This window comes from Taudactylus pleione, unplaced genomic scaffold (genome assembly GCF_031769625.1).
Source record: "Taudactylus pleione unplaced genomic scaffold, aTauple2 ptg000223l, whole genome shotgun sequence".
Classification (NCBI taxonomy): Eukaryota; Metazoa; Chordata; class Amphibia; order Anura; family Myobatrachidae; genus Taudactylus; species Taudactylus pleione.
Window position 1 is genome coordinate 4093322 of NW_028284625.1, and position 17760 is coordinate 4111081.

Below are 17760 nucleotides of genomic sequence, written 5' to 3' on the forward strand. Positions count from 1 at the left end.
TGCTTCCACACGCTGAGACATAGTGGGCATCCTGAAGCCATTCTGTGCAATCACGGGATTTGCATACTCTGCCTCTGATGCCTGCATGCGAACGCAGCTTAGCGAACGGGTCTGAATCGGGCCCTAAGTTATTATGGGTTCTATTTACTACAATCCGCATATTGAATGCGGATTGTAGTGTGATATTACCGAGTGAATTCCCATTGCGAATTCAGGCAATATCACAGGGATTTACTATAAATCCCTTGCAGGGACAGAGCTTGCGATAAAGCTCTGTCCCTGCGGATCCCATCTGCACTCTAGTCGCGGTATTTTCGAAAAAAATACCGCGACTAAGAGCCCGCGCATGCACCGACCCGTTGTCGCTGCTACCCCCCACCGACGCTAAGCCCCGCCCCTGCGATCGCGAACCCCCGCAAGCCCCCCGCGATCCCCCCCTCCCTTCATTACACTTACCTGCATCCTCCTGGCCTCCGGTGATCTTCTCTGGGCTGCCCGATCAGGTGATCTCCCGTACTGCACTGGGACCCGATCACCTGATGACCGGGCCCCAGTGTACTATGGGAGACCAGCTGACCGGAGAGGAGCCATCACCGGAGGCCCGATCACCGGTCCCTGGATTCAGGTAAGTAAAATAAAAATGTTTAATTTTTTTTTTTCTTTTTTTTTACAGCAATCAGCTTGCGGTCTGTTTAGACCACACAGCTGATTACTGGTACCGGCTCCCGCCTCTGCTCTCCCTGTTAGAGCAGAGTGGGAGCCCGGTAACCGGGGGAGACCCTGGATAACGCCACCTCCAGGTGGCGTTATTATCACAGGGCTTCCCCCGGTATTTTTTTACAATTTATTTTTAGTAACAATTATGAGAAATGCGATCTGATTTACTAAAAATAAGTGATACTGGGGGTTGGAGTAGAATTTTACTAATTCTACTCCAATTGCCCTGTAATAACTACAGGTGAAACTAAAATAATGTGAAAAGGGTGTGAAAACACCCTTTTTCACTTTATTTTAGTAAAAATAATGTTAATAAATAGAGCCCTATGTGGCCTATGCATCATCACTTAAATGACCAATTACACATGCAGAAACACTAGCTTCCAGATATTTCATGTAATGGGCCATTCACTGTTAGTGGTCCAATAGAACTGCCTAATATTCAGCAAACCCAAAAACAAGGTTTCCGGAGTTTGCTTACGAGAACAAATGTCATCTTCAGATGGCTCTGATTCTTGGAGCCCCACTCCTTCCTATGGTAATGAGGTCCTGGGTTGCGAAAGGGGATCTGAGTGGATTCCTTCACCACCTCCTCACTGCTTACCCATCGGTTTTGTGCATGCATGTGCAGAAACCAGCCACTGGCGTGGTAAGTAACACTGCTACTGAAGTAGCAGTGCTACTAATTGCTGGGACAGTTGCTTTTCAGAGCAGCTGTCTCTGCACAGGAGCAATGCTGAATTGCTCCGGTGATAAGTATCCCCCTTAGCAAGTGGATTACTTAATGAATGATGATGAAAAGGCCCACAAATCTTCTTAGGGAATAAAGGGCCTCGACCATCGCGGCCATCAAAATGCACGCTCGTATAGCCTGTGGGTGGTGACCCACAGCTATGCGAGCGTCCAGGAGGACGCTCCATGAAAATGGAGCCCGGCCCTCATGCAGAGCGTGCGCTCTGCTCAGAGCGTACGGCTCTGAATGAGGGCCAAAATCCCTTAGATTTAACTATTCCATCCAATGTTAAATTGGTATATCTGCCAGAGGTAAATAAAGCACACATAACAAAAAAACTAAATTTATTGAGATAAACGGATACAGCATTTAGCATAGTGATAATAACAAATATTTGTCACATTGAAATAATTTAGGTTACAGAATTTATTATGAATTTTAAAAATAATAATAAACCCATAAAAGCTGATGCAACTATTTTATTTACATACCCATGACTGAATGACTGAACTGGAGTGATGTGGTGCTCAATTAGCCATGCAGCCAACAACAAGTATTTTCCTTAGCTGGATGCTTGTAATTGGCTTGTAGCTAAGGGAAATCCTGGTCAATTAATTTAACAGTCATTTTAGTGACAGGTATTAAAGCCCTTTAGTGCAAGAAAATCAGTGGGAAAAACACTCAGACAATATAATAAAGTACAAGTGAAATGTTCCCGAAGGATCCATACAAACTAAAGTATAGACAAACAAAGCAGTGGTATAAGAGAAAAGAAGAAATGGGGTGGAAGTGGGATGTAGTTATTAGACTGCCAAACGAGATGCTGCCGGTCTAAATGCAGACGGATCAAGCCCGACACGGGACTTAAGATAGGCGTCGAAATACAGATGCCTATCTTAATCCCGACGCCGGAATCCTGACAGATGCCATCCCGAATAAAGTAAGTCTAGGGCATCTTAGGAGTTAGCCGTAGGGGGGAGAGTTAGGTTTAGGCACCCCCGGGGGTACTTAGGGTTAGGCACCCCCGGGGAGGGTTAGGCTAGGGAAAGGGGGGTTATGGTTAGGCACCACTGGAGGGAGATTAGGGCCAGTCACCCACCCGGGAGGATTAGATTTAGGGTGCAGGAAGGGGGGGTTAGTTATAGGCACCCTGGTGGCACTTTGGGATAGGCACGTCCCTGGGAGATTTAGGGTTAGGAACCACCAAGGGAGGGTTAGGGTTTGGGGGGGAGAGGGGAGGGTTAGGATCTCCTCATCAGGATCTCCTCCTGTCGGGCTTCCACAGTCGGGATTTGAACAGTCACAGTATTTCAATCCTATTCCAGAGGAAACATTACAATTAAGTTATTTTAAAAATAGACTTAACAACTTTATATATAGTTGTAAAGTCAAGCTCATCTGTACAGTATCTCATTATGTTGAATGACTGGTACACTAAATAAGGTGTATTCCTAAATTCCATTCAGCACCACACATGCTCAAAACTCCACATTCAATAATACATCTTCTTCGATCAGTAATGAAAGATCACTAAAACAATTTATATATTTTCCATTTATATAATTTAGAGAGATCTTGCGGACATCCTGGCGATATTCCTTTTGGATCATTTGAGCTGAAAGGTGAAGAATCGTTTGTGTTTGGAGCTGTTGTGGAATACTCCTGTGATGAGGGGTGAGTCCTGAGCAGATGAGCAGCTAAGGGACAGATAATGTGTTGACCATTTTCAAAGGAAAATTAGCATTAATTATGAAATATCATGGAGAGAAATAAACATTGCCCTCTCTTCTTCTGTCACACTATGGGGTCTATTCATCGTCACTTAATTTCTACAAAAACAGGTGATAATTAACATTTTCCCCTGCATTTGTAGAAATTAAGTTATCGGGCCAGTCATTAAGAGTGAAAAGCAGGAGATATCACAGATATCTTCTGCTTAACTTTCTCTCACGGAATGGCCCCCTGTCCCCATACACTAGTATTGGGACTGAATTTATCAAGCTCTAAAAATACAATATTTTTGGAGCTTGACTGTAGGAGCATTTGCCATTATCACTCGTGGCTTGCAACCCTCTCCATCCGGACATCGGGGCTCTTGTGCGCATGCGTGACCTGTAGATGCGCCCTTGTCTCACTGCTCTGAAAGGAGCAGTGAAGCCACTCGTGGAAACAGATGATTTTAAGATCAGCTGTCTTCGCCCCAAAGCAATGATGAATTGATCCGGTGCTCGCGGCGAGTTAGCATGTTAACTATCGGGGTCTGTTAGACCCCTATGTAAGTTAGAAGAACACAGAAAAGAGAGAATGGGCACTGAATATTGTGTAAAAGTTTTATTTCAAATTTAACAAATGTGGTTTAAAAGACATTATTAGCAAAGTACTACTTCACATCTGACAAGAATGCGCCTCCCTCCTGCCTCATCATCTACTACTCTTGCTCACTTGGACTTTACTCCACATCATCTTTGTCTTTCCTTTGTATCCTCTTGCAGTTGCTCTAAATCTGTGAGTTGCTGTCTAGCATATGGGTACAAGTTTCAGCTTGAAAAAATATTCTGTTTACCCCACTGGCATTAGTAGCTATTTTGACAAATGTCATATTATTTGTTAATTGGATACTGTACTTCTTATTGTATCATACTGTTTTTCCATGTACTTTCTTGTCATTTACCCTCTGTACGGCACTGTGGGTTATATGTGTTGCCCTATAAATAAAGCTTGATAATAATAGTAATATTTCTCCCCACCCAAAATTAGAGTAGTTAACCAGCAAAAGTCTAAAATAGGGGTAGGAAAATTGTTGCATTCCATATACTGTGTAACTACACTACCCACACTTCCTTGCCACAATTCTAGCATGCTCTAACATCAAAACTGTGCCAGTACATGCTGGGATGTGAAGTTCCATGGCAGCTGGAGTACCACACATTGCCTATACCTGGTCTAGAATCAAGAGGCAGAAAAGGCACATATACAGTAACTAAGGAAACCTAGCCAAAACATTGTTTGCCACATAGTAACATTTTGAAGGGTCCCTCTCCCCAGTGCTTCTAGAGAGACACCTCATTCCAAAGTGGTTGTTTATTTTATGCCCTATCGTAGTGCGCTAGTCAATGTTATGCACCATAATAGCACCCTAGTTCATTTTATGGAATTGGTATGAAATACCGCCAGCCCCATGGCCGGTGGTTCGATTCCCGTCAGCGGCAGCCCGACATCAGCAGAGTTCCGAGCAGCAGAAGCCCGACAGCACTGGAAATCCCGATCGTGGATAGGTGAATATCTACTAACCTAACCCCCCTAACCCTAACCCTCCTTAGGGGTGCCTAACCCTAACTTCCCCCCCAAGTGCCTAACCCTAACCACCCCCTTCCCCGCTGCCTAACCCTAACCCTCCTGGGGGGGTGCCTAACCCTAAGTCCCCCCCCGGAGCCCTAAACCTAACCCTCCCCCCCCGCGCGGCTGTACGCTCACGGCGACCGGCATCACTACGATCGTGATGCCGGGCACTGGTCTCCCGGCGTCGGGGAAATGCAGGCGTCTACATCTAGACGCCCGGCATTTCACCCTTGCCGGGATATGATAGTCGGGAAGCCGGCTGCCGGTATTTAGGCAGTCGGCTTTCCGATTGCATACCCATTTTATAATCTAGTAGTGTCCTAGTTCTAATTATGCCATTTATATTATCCTCAGTTCAAAATATGGTGCACTGTAGTGCAGCTATAAAACACATTGTGTGCCACCAGTTCATATTATTTCACATTATAGTGCACCCAGTTCATATTAGGCCACATTAATAATAACATTTATTTATATAGCACTATTTTCCAGAAGGACTCATAGCACTTTACAGAAATCTTGAACATAATAAAGAGATTGAGAATAGCAGCAAATACAGAAACCATAAACATAATACAGAGGTTTACATTTTAAGGAAATATAGAAAAATATAAACATAATACTAATGTTTTTGTAGTGCCCCAAGTTGAAACTGAGCAACATAAGTATCACCATTCATATTATGACTCATTACACTGTCCCTCAGTTTATATTGTTAAATGACATTATGCCACATTACAGTGAACACAGGGCCTGATTCAGAGCCGAACGCTCTGAGCAGAGCGCTCGCTCTAAATCAGGGCCCTCCTCCATTAAAATGGAGCGTCCTCCTGGACGCTCGTATAGCTGTGGGTCACCACCCACAGCATATACGAGCGTCCTAAAAGATGGTCGCGATGGTCTTGACCATCGCGACCATCGGACTTGCGAAGGAGACCCTGCGGTAGGGTCTCCCAGCCGCAAGCCCTGGAGTGATTTTGGCTCTATCAGAGCCAAAATCACTCCCACTGACATCACTAGTGATGTCAGTGGGGCTGGCTCCAGACGGTAGGCGTTCCCATGGGAACGCCTCCGTCTGGCAGGCACGCCCCCGGCACGCCCACCAAAGGGGGCGTGCTGTCAATCAACATCGATAGCACGCCCCCTTTGGAGCGACACCCCAAGCGATGGAAAGCCCGTCGCTCGTTGGGTCTCGCGCATGCGCATGACGGAGCTCCCTCCGTCGTGCGCATGCGCAGTGGGGAATATCGACCCGCTTGCGAGCGTACTGCCGCTCGCGAGTGGGTCTGAATGACCCCCACAGTTCATATTATGCCACACTCTAGTGCCTTTAGTTCATATTGTGTCACATTACAGTACCAGTATAACATCCATTACACACACCACTCGCTAAAATATAAAGTAGCCCCATTAGACAATCCTGTCCTACATAGAAATCAGATAAGAGATTATGGGGCTGATTCTGAGTTGGGATCAAAGCAGAAAAGAGTAATTTTTATGTAGCACTGCAGGTGAGGCAGGTGTAAAATGTGCAGGGATATATACATCTGGGTGAGGCATGTCCATACTCAAATACAAAGTTGCCTGTTTTTTGCTTTGCTCCCACATCAGAATAACAACCCCCCCCCCCCACCACAGCCCTTTTATGCCATGGACCTCTTATTTTATCTCATCTGTTTAGCTGATGGCAATGCTTCAAATGCTGCATCGCTATTGGCAACTATTGAATCTTACACAACAGTACCATATCTATAGTGCCTTCAAGGCTGAAAAGATTGTTTAGTCTACTGTATGTAGTCTAAAGACAAGAAAAAAGGGGAAGGGACCAACCAGCTCCTACCTGGGAGGGATACTTCCAGGATTTTCCACTTTGAGTGGAACAGTCTTTGGGGGTTTATTTACAAAGTGTCGGCTTGTAAAACCTGACAATTCTGTTAATGTTTGTGTCCGATATTTAAAAAAGCAGTGCTTTTACTAGCAAGATACAGCTAGTAAAAGCACTACCCTTTTAAATATCGGACATAAACACAAACAGAACAGTCAGGTTTTACAACCCGACACTTTTTAAATTCCCTAATCTTAGAGCTCAATGCCACTACCCAGCTTGCTTCACAAAGGCAGTAATCAAGGGAAAAAAAGTTTTAGCTACAGATGTATCCTGCTACATCTTTGCTAATAGTGCGATATTCTGGCATCCCTGACGCAGCATGTCAGTACTCATTATGGCAGAAACTACGCGTTTTGTCGTGGCGTGGTGTACTGTATGGCCCAAAAGACTACACGCCATGCAGTACACAGTTTAACCGATGGGTGGCTAATGCTTCACAGATGAAAACTACAGTACTAAATACAATACTGTAGCAGTGCACGGTAATCTGTGAGAGGCTGGCTAATCACGTTCAGACAGTGTAAACAATCACTAGTGCTTGGAATTATCACTTTTGTGTCAAGACTACAGTAAACCACTATAAACATTATATTGTAGTCGCTACATGGTGTACAGATACCTGGTCATAAAGACAGAGCATTGTTTTGCACTTTCCTCATCCCTTCATCTCCATATTAAGACATCCATCTTAATTAGACGTTACACCCACGTCACATAAAATACATGACAGGTGTGGCTGGCTTATGTGACCGAGTGGTTTAGGTGTGTGCCTTGCAGAGTGGGCGTCCCGGATTTGAGACCCGGAAGGGGGAAATGGCATTTTGGACATTGATATTTGCTTTCTTTATTGTTTTTTTTTAAATAAATCTTCACTATAGGATTAAAAATAAATCACTTGGTGTGTGAGTTCTGTCATTTATAGAAATACATAGAGGTATGTATATGTGTTGGCCAGAAGAAGATACACACCCAGCTTTACATACAAAGAGCAATTGTTCAATATTCTTTAGGAACTCTACTGAACTCAATACATTGCTCTCAACTTCCCACCACCTGGCATTTCTGCTATATAGTAGACATTGTATTGTACACATTACAGGGCCGTCCATATGACGCTCATGAAGTTTTTCATAAAGAGAGATCATGTCAGGTTTTACAGTATGCTGTACTTTTACACCTGGTGTGAAGACGCTGTGAAACTGTCAGCTCTGCAGTGGCGTCCCGATGTTGGTGATGTCCTGACTGTGTCATGTGTTCCTTCAGTCTCAACTAGAGATGTGCGGCTCGGTTCTCAAGAAATCCGAATCCACCCGGATTTCATGAATCTGGGTAAATCAGAGTCGCGGTTCTGATCTACTGAGGAGATCCGGGTAAATCCAAGTCGTGGTTCTGATCTTTTTGCAGTTCGGAATTTGGATTTTAAATCCGAATTTCGGGATTTGGATCACATAAGTTACATGATTTTAGCGATTTTTAAAACTTTTTATCTATTTATTTATTTTTTTAAATCCAAAACACTTGTGGGTGGTTTTGTAAAACCAAATCCAGATCCAAAACATTGAAGGATATACAGATCCAAAACCAAAACACGGGGGTTGGCAGTGGCACACATCCCTATTCTCGACACATCTGCCATGATGAGGAGATACAGTAAGGTTGAGGCATAGAGACAGGCCCTAACAACCAAATTATATACAGTATACTGTACTGTATAATACAGTTTTGTACAGCATATAGTACTTGCCTACTTTTGAAAAAACATTTCAGGGAGATTATGAAAGCAACACTTACAGTACAGTATGAGCACGGCATTAAAGTGGACGTGTATATGAGCACAGCGTGTCATAATACTGACTTACATACAAATGTAAATGAGCCCCAAAGCAGTTAGTAAGATCTACAGTATTTGTTGATGAAAACACACTGATACTTTTAGAAAAATGCATGTAGCCATAAGGATCATTTTGCCTTTTAACCAATGCAGGGGAATGATACTAATGATCAGGGGCTAGCTGGCAACTTTTGGTCTGGGGGGCACATGCAATCAAGTGGCCCGGGCTTTTCTACCAGCACATAGCAACTTACCACCTCTTCTTACCATTCTATCCCATGGTAACATTCTGGATTACAAGTCTTAAACTAGAGGCAAATTTACTCTATTGCACAGCCCAAAACAACCAGGATAAAAACAAATTACTATGACTGCATCTTTATAATAACCCAGAGACATAAAAATTAAGTACTGTATGTACAGCACTTGTCCCCAGAGCCGGCCCTTGCCAATTTGGTGCCCTAGGCAAAATTTTGACTGGTGCCCCCTATATATATATATATATATATATTAGGGGTGAGCGGGTTCGGATTTCTGAAATCCGAACCCCCCCGAGCCCCCCGATCCGGGGTGGATCCGAGTCAGACTCGACTTTTCCCGCATGACTCGGATCTGAACTCGAGGCAAAACGTCATCATCACGCTGTTGGATCTCCCGGGTTTTGGATTCTAAAAAAAGGTACCTGCGTCAGCGCCATTTTCTCACTCGGCTGTGGACAGTGAAGAGGGAGGGTAGGAGTTAGGGCTGTCTGGGCTGTGTAGTGTAGTGTAGTGTAGTGTAGTGCAGTGTAGTGTTGTGCTGTGCTGCGTTGTGCTGCTGTTGTCCATAGGGGCTGTGTCCACTCCTCCAAAGCCCATAGGTGCTGTCTGTGCTGTGCTGTGCTGCTGTTGTCCATAGGGGCTGTGTCCACTCCTCCAAAGTCCATAGGGGCTGGCTAGGCTGTGTTGTGCAGTCAGTTGTCCATAGGGGCTGTGTCCATTTCAAAGTCTATAGGGGCTGGCTGGGCTGTGTTGTTCAGTGTCCCAGTCCTAAAGGGGTGCTGTAGTGTTGTCCAGGGGGTGCTCTGTCCATCAGGAGTGCTCCCCCCAAGTGCAAAAAAAATAATTTATTTTCTGTTTGTGAATTGTGTGCGCAGTAGCCGCACGTGCATCAACAAAGTAGCGCCAAGAGTGCGCCTGTGTCATAAGTAAAGGGCCGGCTGGCTCATCCGTTAAAGGGTGCTGTAACCCCCAAAGTGCACTCCAAATAATATTTTTTTTTTCTGTGTTTGTGAATTGTGTGCGCAGTAGCCGCATGTGCATCAACAAAGTAGCACCAAGCGTGCGCCTGTGTCATAAGTAAAGGGCCGGCTGGCTCATCCGTTAAAGGGTGCTGTAACCCCCAAAGTGCATTCCAAAAAATATCAAAAATTTTCTGTGTTTGTGAATTGTGTGCACTGTACGTGCGTCCTCAAAGCAGCAGCGCCAATAGTGCGTCTGTCTGTTAAAGAGTGGTGTAACCCCCAAAGTGCACTACAACAAAAATAAAACATTTTCTTCTGTGTTTGTGAATTGTGTGCACTGTACGTGCATCCTCAAAGCAGCAGCGCCAAGCGTGCATCTGTCTGTTAAAAGGTGGTGTAACCCCCAAAGTGCGCTCTACAAAAAATAAACAATTCTTTTTTTTCTGTGTTTGTGTGCGAAATGTATGCGCAGTAGCCGCATGTGCTTCAACAAAGGAGCAGCGCCAAGTGTGCGCCTGTGTCCCATAAGTCTGTTAAAGGGTGGTGTAACCCCAAAGTGCTCCAAAAAATAAAAAACAATTTTTTTTCTGTGTTTGTGACTTGTGTGCGCTGTAGCCGCACGTGCATCAACACAGTAGCAGCGCCAAGCGTGCGCCTGTGTCATAAGTCAAGGGCCGGACTGAAGGACGTGCCAACAATTTCTGACATGTCTACTGTCACTGCATATGATACTGTCACCACTGACAGAGTGGTGGAGGATTACATTGGTTACAGCATCCAAGTGGGGATGTCAGACAGTCCGTACCTGTACTGGCAGGAAAAAGAGGCAATTTGGAGGCCCCTGTACAAACTGGCTCTATTTTACCTGAGTTGCCCCCCCTCCAGTGTGTACTCCGAAAGAGTGTTTAGTGCAGCCGGAAACCTTGTCAGCGAAAGGCGTAGGAGGTTGCTTCCACAAAATGTGGAGAAGATGATGTTCATAAAAATGAATGATCAACTCTTCCAGGGAGACCAGCCTCCAGAATGTACAGAGAGACCTGTGGTGGTGGATTCCAGCGGGGACGAATTAATACACTGTGAGGATGAGGATGTACACAACACTGAAGAGGGTGCAGAATCGGTGGATGAGAAAGATGAGGACGTAGAGCCAGTTTGTGCAGGGACAGATTAATTGCCAGCTTGTTTTGTGGGGGCCCAAACGAACCAATCATTTCAGCCACAGTCGTGTGGCAGACCCTGGTGCTGAAATGATTGGTTTGTTAAAGTGTGCATGTCCTGTTTATACAACATAAGGGTGGGTGAGAGGGCCCAAGGACAATTCCATCTTGCACCTCTTTTTTTTTCTTTGCATTATGTACTGTTTGGAGCCTAGTTTTTCAAACTGCCATCCTGTCTGCCACTTCAGTGTCACTCCTAGATGGGCCACGTGTTTGTGCCGCCCACTCCTGTCGCTTAGCATAGTCATCCAGCTACCCCGAAGCAACCTTTTGGACTAAAAACAATATTGTGAGGTGTTCAGAATAGACTGGAAATGAGTGAAAATTAATGTTATTGAGGTTAATAAAAGCATAGGAGCAGAAAAAAACCCAAATTCTGTGATTTTAGCTGTTTTTATTTAAAAAAATACAGATTCAAAACACAAAACCAAAAAAACGGAAGGGTGGTTTTGGCAAAACCAATCCAGATCCAAAACACGAAGAAAGATCCAGATCCAAAACCAAAACACGAAAAGTGGCCGGTGCACACCCCTAATATATATACATGCATATATATATACACATACATAGTAATGCCCCTGTAGTAGTGCCCATATAAAGTAGTAATACCCCCCCATAGCAGTGGCATAACTAGGGTCTCCGGAGCCCAGGGCAAGAAGAAGAACGGCGCCCCCCAGTCCCCCCACCCCACAAACACACCCACATACAAAAGGCAGAAATATTTGCACGCCAAAGGCGCACGGCAAAAAAATGGGCACGGTCAAATAACAGAAGGGGCGTGGTCACTTTAAATGGGGCGTGCAAACATGTCATGCCACCCATTGTCACTCTGGGAACATTCCTTTACATATGCACCTTACCTATATGGTGGTTTCTCACAAAGTGGAACCTCTGAAGAAATGTATCTTCCCTGGGAAGACGGCGTCTTCAGTCGGTATTCACTACGCATGTAGTCACTACTCATCGTCCAGAAGATGGCTGTTTGTGTAGGAATAAGGATAAGGTCATCATCATACAACAGCGGTTCATCCAGATGTGTGCCCCTTGTGTAACGTCCTGCCCCCTGTGTCTCTCAGCCACACCATCTCCCCCTGAGTCGTCTGTTAGCACACCATCGCTTCCCCCTCCTGCATCGTCTCTCAGTCACACCATCATCTGCCTTCCCCCCACGTCATCTCTCGGTACTTGTACCCTGATGTCATCAATTACTGTCCAACATCATTCCCTAATATCCACGTGGCCACAGAGGGGGAATAAAAACCTGTGGTGAGCGAACAAATTTCTTCTTTTTGTGGACTGTATAGGCATGGTACTGTACTTCCACCGTCACTGCACGTCACTCCCAGGCACAAATACTGAAGGGGATCTATACACTACCCTGTGTATTTGATGGACACAGACACACTGACACAGATACACATGCTGACACAGGTACACCCAAGCTGACATATACGCACACACGCTGACACAGATACACACGCTGATACATAGGCACACAAGCTGACACAGACACACCCACGCTGACATATACGCACCCACGCTGACATATACGCACCCACGCTGACACAAACGCACCCACGCTGAAATATACGCACCCACTCTGACAAATACGCACCCACGCTGACACAGACACACACAAGCTGACACAGATGCACACAAGCTGACACAGACGCACCCACGCTGACACAGTCACACACAAGCTGACACAGATGCACACACGCTGACACAGACGCAGATACCCTGACACAGACGTACAGACGCACACACACTGACACAGACACACACACCCTGACAAAGCCTACACAGGCACACACATACACCTCTTTCAAATACAGCCAGCCTGAGCCAAATACATGCAACAGATGTAAACGTCATCTCCCACAGGCACTTTCCACACCCGCTGGCACTACACACTGGTACTCACTTGCAGTGCAGATCCAGAGCGCTGGGGAAGGAGAAGAACTCAGTATCTGACAAGTGTCATCCGGAGCCGGCAGCAAGCCCTCCGGATCAACAGCATGCAGCAGAATGAATGATAGGAGACCTGCCTTAGAGGGGCTGCACGCTTTTGCTGCAGCTCCCCCTACAGTCAGCCCCTGCACTAGCAGCCTGTCAAGTCATTCACACACAGTAATTGTCGTCTGTCAGGGAGCAATGGTTCCGGTGTGGGGGGAAGCAGAGAGCGGGCGGTGCAAGTATGATGCTGCAGAGCCATCGGATGCCCCTGGGATTCCTGAGTCACCCCTAGGCATTTGCTTATAATGCCTATGCCTAGGGCCAGCTCTGCTTGTCACACTCCCGGTAGGCTCTATCTCTCCTCACTGATTGATGCTGGGAGGAGGTGGCCACGCCTCTGCCCAGTACCTGTCAATGAGGAGAGCCGAAGGCAAAGCCGACTGGGAGGACGCGACCACGGAGGCGGACCGCTGTTTATTGCTGGCAGAATCTTTAAACTTGGTTATCATTTATAAATGTCCACTTGATTTGGTTATGATTTCGCAATTCAGTATATATAGGGATATAATTATTTTTCATGATCCTGAATCGCAGAATGTGGCCCCTTCCTTTTATATGCCATCTGTGAGACAGATTGGGTATGGATTGCCAGCGATTGGGATGCTGCTGGTCAGAATACTGACAGTCAGAATAGATAAGTATGTTAGCACTAATCCGAACCCTCTCTCCCCGGTGCCTAAACCTAACCTCCCCCAGGTTCCAAAGCCTAACCTCCCACTCCCCGCACCCTAAACCTAACATTCCCTCCCTGGTGCCTAAACCTAACCTCCCCCTAGTGCCTAAACCTAACCTCTGTTGCTTCTATGCTGCAAGGCCCCTGCACTGCACCAGAGTAATGTGCTTTATCTAGGCAGCCATGGTTTGTCCTCCCACTGACCTATCTACACCATACAGTTGCCTATAGTTGTAGGTGATAGAGAGCTAGCAATGCACAGCCTGGTATTGCATTCAGTGACACAGGCTATGGTAAAGTATACTTTTCTTCGCAGCACAATATTTTCCTTTAAGGTAATGAGGGATGTGATTTGTACTTCTCAGATATGGTTTGCGGGTCAGGAAAAAAATTTTGTTCAACTTATCAGGTGGCTGCTGAACAACAACTGTATTTAGTTTTATTCAACATCACTGTCTGATAGCAGATCCCAGGCTTCTCCTCATCAGGCCCCTGGCTCATTCCTCTCCTCCCACCTCCAGCTACCCATCTCCTGCACGCAGACTTATGCATCTCCTCTCACCTCCATACACCCATCTCCTGCACCCAGGTTCATGCCTATCATCCCACCTCCATACACCCATCTCCTGCACCCAGGCTCATGCCTATCATCCCACCTCCATACACCGATCTCCTGCACCCAGGCTCATGCCTCTCATCCCACCTCCATACACCCATCTCCTGCACCCAGGTTCATGCCTATCATCCCACCTCCATACACCCATCTCCTGCACCCAGGCTCATGCCTATCATCCCACCTCCATACACCCATCTCCTGCACCCAGGCTCATGCCTCTCATCCCACCTCCAGACACCCATCTCTTGCACGCAGACTCATGCTTCCCCTCCCACCTCCAGCTATCCATCTCCTGCATGCAAACTCATGCTTCTCCTCCCACCTCCAGCTACCCATCTCCTGCACACAGATGCATGCTTCTCCTCCCACCTCCAGCTACCCATCTCCTGCATGCAAACTCATGCTTCTCCTCCCACCTCCAGCTACCCATCTCCTGCACGCAGACTCACGCTTCTCCTCCCACCTCCAGCTACCCATCTCCTGCATGCAAACTCATGCTTCTCCTCCCACCTCCAGCTACCCATCTCCTGCACGCAGACTCACGCTTCTACTCACACCTCCAGCTACCCATCTCCTGCACACAGACGCATGCTTCTCCTCCCACCTCCAGCTACCCATCCCCTGCACACAGATGCATGCTTCTCCTCCCACCTCCAGCTACCCATCTCCTGCATGCAAACTCATGCTTCTCCTCCCACCTCCAGCTACCCATCTCCTGCAGGCAGACTCACGCTTCTCCTCCCACCTCCAGCTACCCATCTCCTGCACACAGACGCATGCTTCTCCTCCCACCTCCAGCTACCCATCTCCTGCATGCAAACTCATGCTTCTCCTCCCACCTCCAGCTACCCATCTCCTGCACGCAGACTCACGCTTCTCCTCCCACCTCCAGCTACCCATCTCCTGCACACAGACGCATGCTTCTCCTCCCACCTCCAGCTACCCATCCCCTGCACACAGATGCATGCTTCTCCTCCCACCTCCAGCTACCCATCTCCTGCATGCAAACTCATGCTTCTCCTCCCACCTCCAGCTACCCATCTCCTGCACGCAGACTCACGCTTCTCCTCCCACCTCCAGCTACCCATTCCCTGCACACAGATGCATGCTTCTCCTCCCACCTCCAGCTACCCATCTCCTGCATGCAAACTCATGCTTCTCCTCCCACCTCCAGCTACCCATCTCCTGCACGCAGACTCACGCTTCTCCTCCCACCTCCAGCTACCCATCTCCTGCACACAGACGCATGCTTCTCCTCCCACCTCCAGCTACCCATCCCCTGCACACAGATGCATGCTTCTCCTCCCACCTCCAGCTACCCATCTCCTGCATGCAAACTCATGCTTCTCCTCCCACCTCCAGCTACCCATCTCCTGCACGCAGACTCACGCTTCTCCTCCCACCTCCAGCTACCCATCTCCTGCACACAGACGCATGCTTCTCCTCCCACCTTCAGCTACCCATCTCCTGCATGCAAACTCATGCTTCTCCTCCCACCTCCAGCTACCCATCTCCTGCACGCAGACTCACGCTTCTCCTCCCACCTCCAGCTACCCATCTCCTGCACACAGACGCATGCTTCTCCTCCCACCTCCAGCTACCCATCTCCTGCATGCAAACTCATGCTTCTCCTCCCACCTCCAGCTACCCATCTCCTGCACGCAGACTCACGCTTCTCCTCCCACCTCCAGCTACCCATCCCCTGCACACAGATGCATGCTTCTCCTCCCACCTCCAGCTACCCATCTCCTGCATGCAAACTCATGCTTCTCCTCCCACCTCCAGCTACCCATCTCCTGCACGCAGACTCACGCTTCTCCTCCCACCTCCAGCTACCCATCTCCTGCACACAGACGCATGCTTCTCCTCCCACCTCCAGCTACCCATCTCCTGCATGCAAACTCACGCTTCTCCTCCCACCTCCAGCTACCCATCTTCTGCACGCAGACTTATGCTTCTCCTCCCACCTCCACCTACCCATCTCCTGCATGCAAACTCATGCTTCTCCTCCCACCTCCAGCTACCCATCTCCTGCACGCAGACTCATGCCTCTCCTCCCACCTTCAGCTACCCATCTTCTGCACGCAGACTCATGCTTCTCCTCCCACCTCCACAGCTCCTGCATGCAGACTCATGCTTCACCTCCCACCTCCACCTACCCATCTCCTGCATGCAAAACTCATGCTTCTCCTCCCACCTCCAGCTACCCATCTCCTGCACGTAGACTCATGCTTCTCCTCCCACCTCCAGCTACCCATCTCCTGCATGCAAACTCATGCTTTTCCTCCCACCTCCAGCTACCCATCTCCTGCACGTAGACTCATGCTTCTTCTCCCACCTCCAGCTACCCATCTCCTATACGCAGACTCATGCTTCTCCTACCACCTCCACCACCAATTTCCTTACACCTCCATACACCCATCTGCTGCACCCAGGCTCATGCCTCATCCCACCTCCAGACACCCATCTCCTGCACCCAGACTCAGGCATCTCTCTTGCCTCATCCAGCCACCCCTTTTCTGAACCTAGGCTCATACCTTTCCTCTCCTCCCACCTCCAGGCACCCATCTCCTCCTGCACCCAGACTCATTCCTCTCATCCCACCTCCTGCTCTAACCCTATTATTATCATCCTACATTATTCCATCTTCACCACTGATAGCATCATATATGTTAGTCGTTAGGACTCCCATGTGAACATCCCCACAGCAGCTACACCTTTATTCCTGTTGCACTATATAGCACAGCACATTCTCTTGTCACACCAGCTGCCGTGCCATCTCCCAGCCCCTTTCTCACCTCTGTCTCCTCAAGTTCAGCACTGTCATCGGCTCCAATCAGTCACACATCCCAAATATTGTTTTACACATGATCTAGGGCCACATTCCCGTTCAATCCAAGACCTGAATAACAGAGGACTCCTCCACACCCACTCGGACCCCTCTCCCACCATCTCACCATCACACGGCTCCTATTATAGTACCACTGGTGCAATGCTCTGCAGCAGGACCTCTCTCCCGCTGCATTGCTCCCCGGAAGCAGCAGCTATGCCAGAGTGCACAACTTGTGCCAACGGTCTGAGCCACTTATAGCCGGTACACGGCATGTTACTTGTCCCACCGTGTTCTACACTCTAAACCACTGCCAACCACTGGCTGAGCCGCTTATCTGCCCACTAACACCCATTACCCAGCATCCATTCAAATTAACTTTATATTCCAGCACAGACCGCAGCCCCAGTGCTTACAGCCACACTCACAGGAAGGGGGGAGTGCAGAGGAAGGGGCGCAGAGCCCCATAGCATCCGCAGCCCCCTGTACCTACACTAGTTACACCACTGCACACATGCACATATATAGAGTAACACATATACACAGTCACATACATACAGTTACACACATACACATATATTCACAGTCACACACTAATACACACAAATTCATACAGTCACACACTAATACACACCTAGGGGGTCATTCAGACCCACTCGCAAGTGGCAGTACGCTCGC

General features: G+C 47.7%; 1 protein-coding gene across 4 annotated transcripts in view; it reads left to right on the forward strand.

Moving 5' to 3' along the window:
• CFH (complement factor H) overlaps positions 1–17760 on the forward strand; it is a 695946-nt gene that overhangs the window by 40938 nt on the left and 637248 nt on the right. For all 4 annotated transcript variants that reach the window (XM_088478854.1, XM_088478855.1, XM_088478856.1 and 1 more), the window contains exon 3: positions 3019–3124. In XM_088478854.1, coding sequence (XP_088334980.1) covers positions 3019–3124 — 106 coding nt within the window. The remainder of the gene's footprint in view (positions 1–3018; positions 3125–17760) is intronic.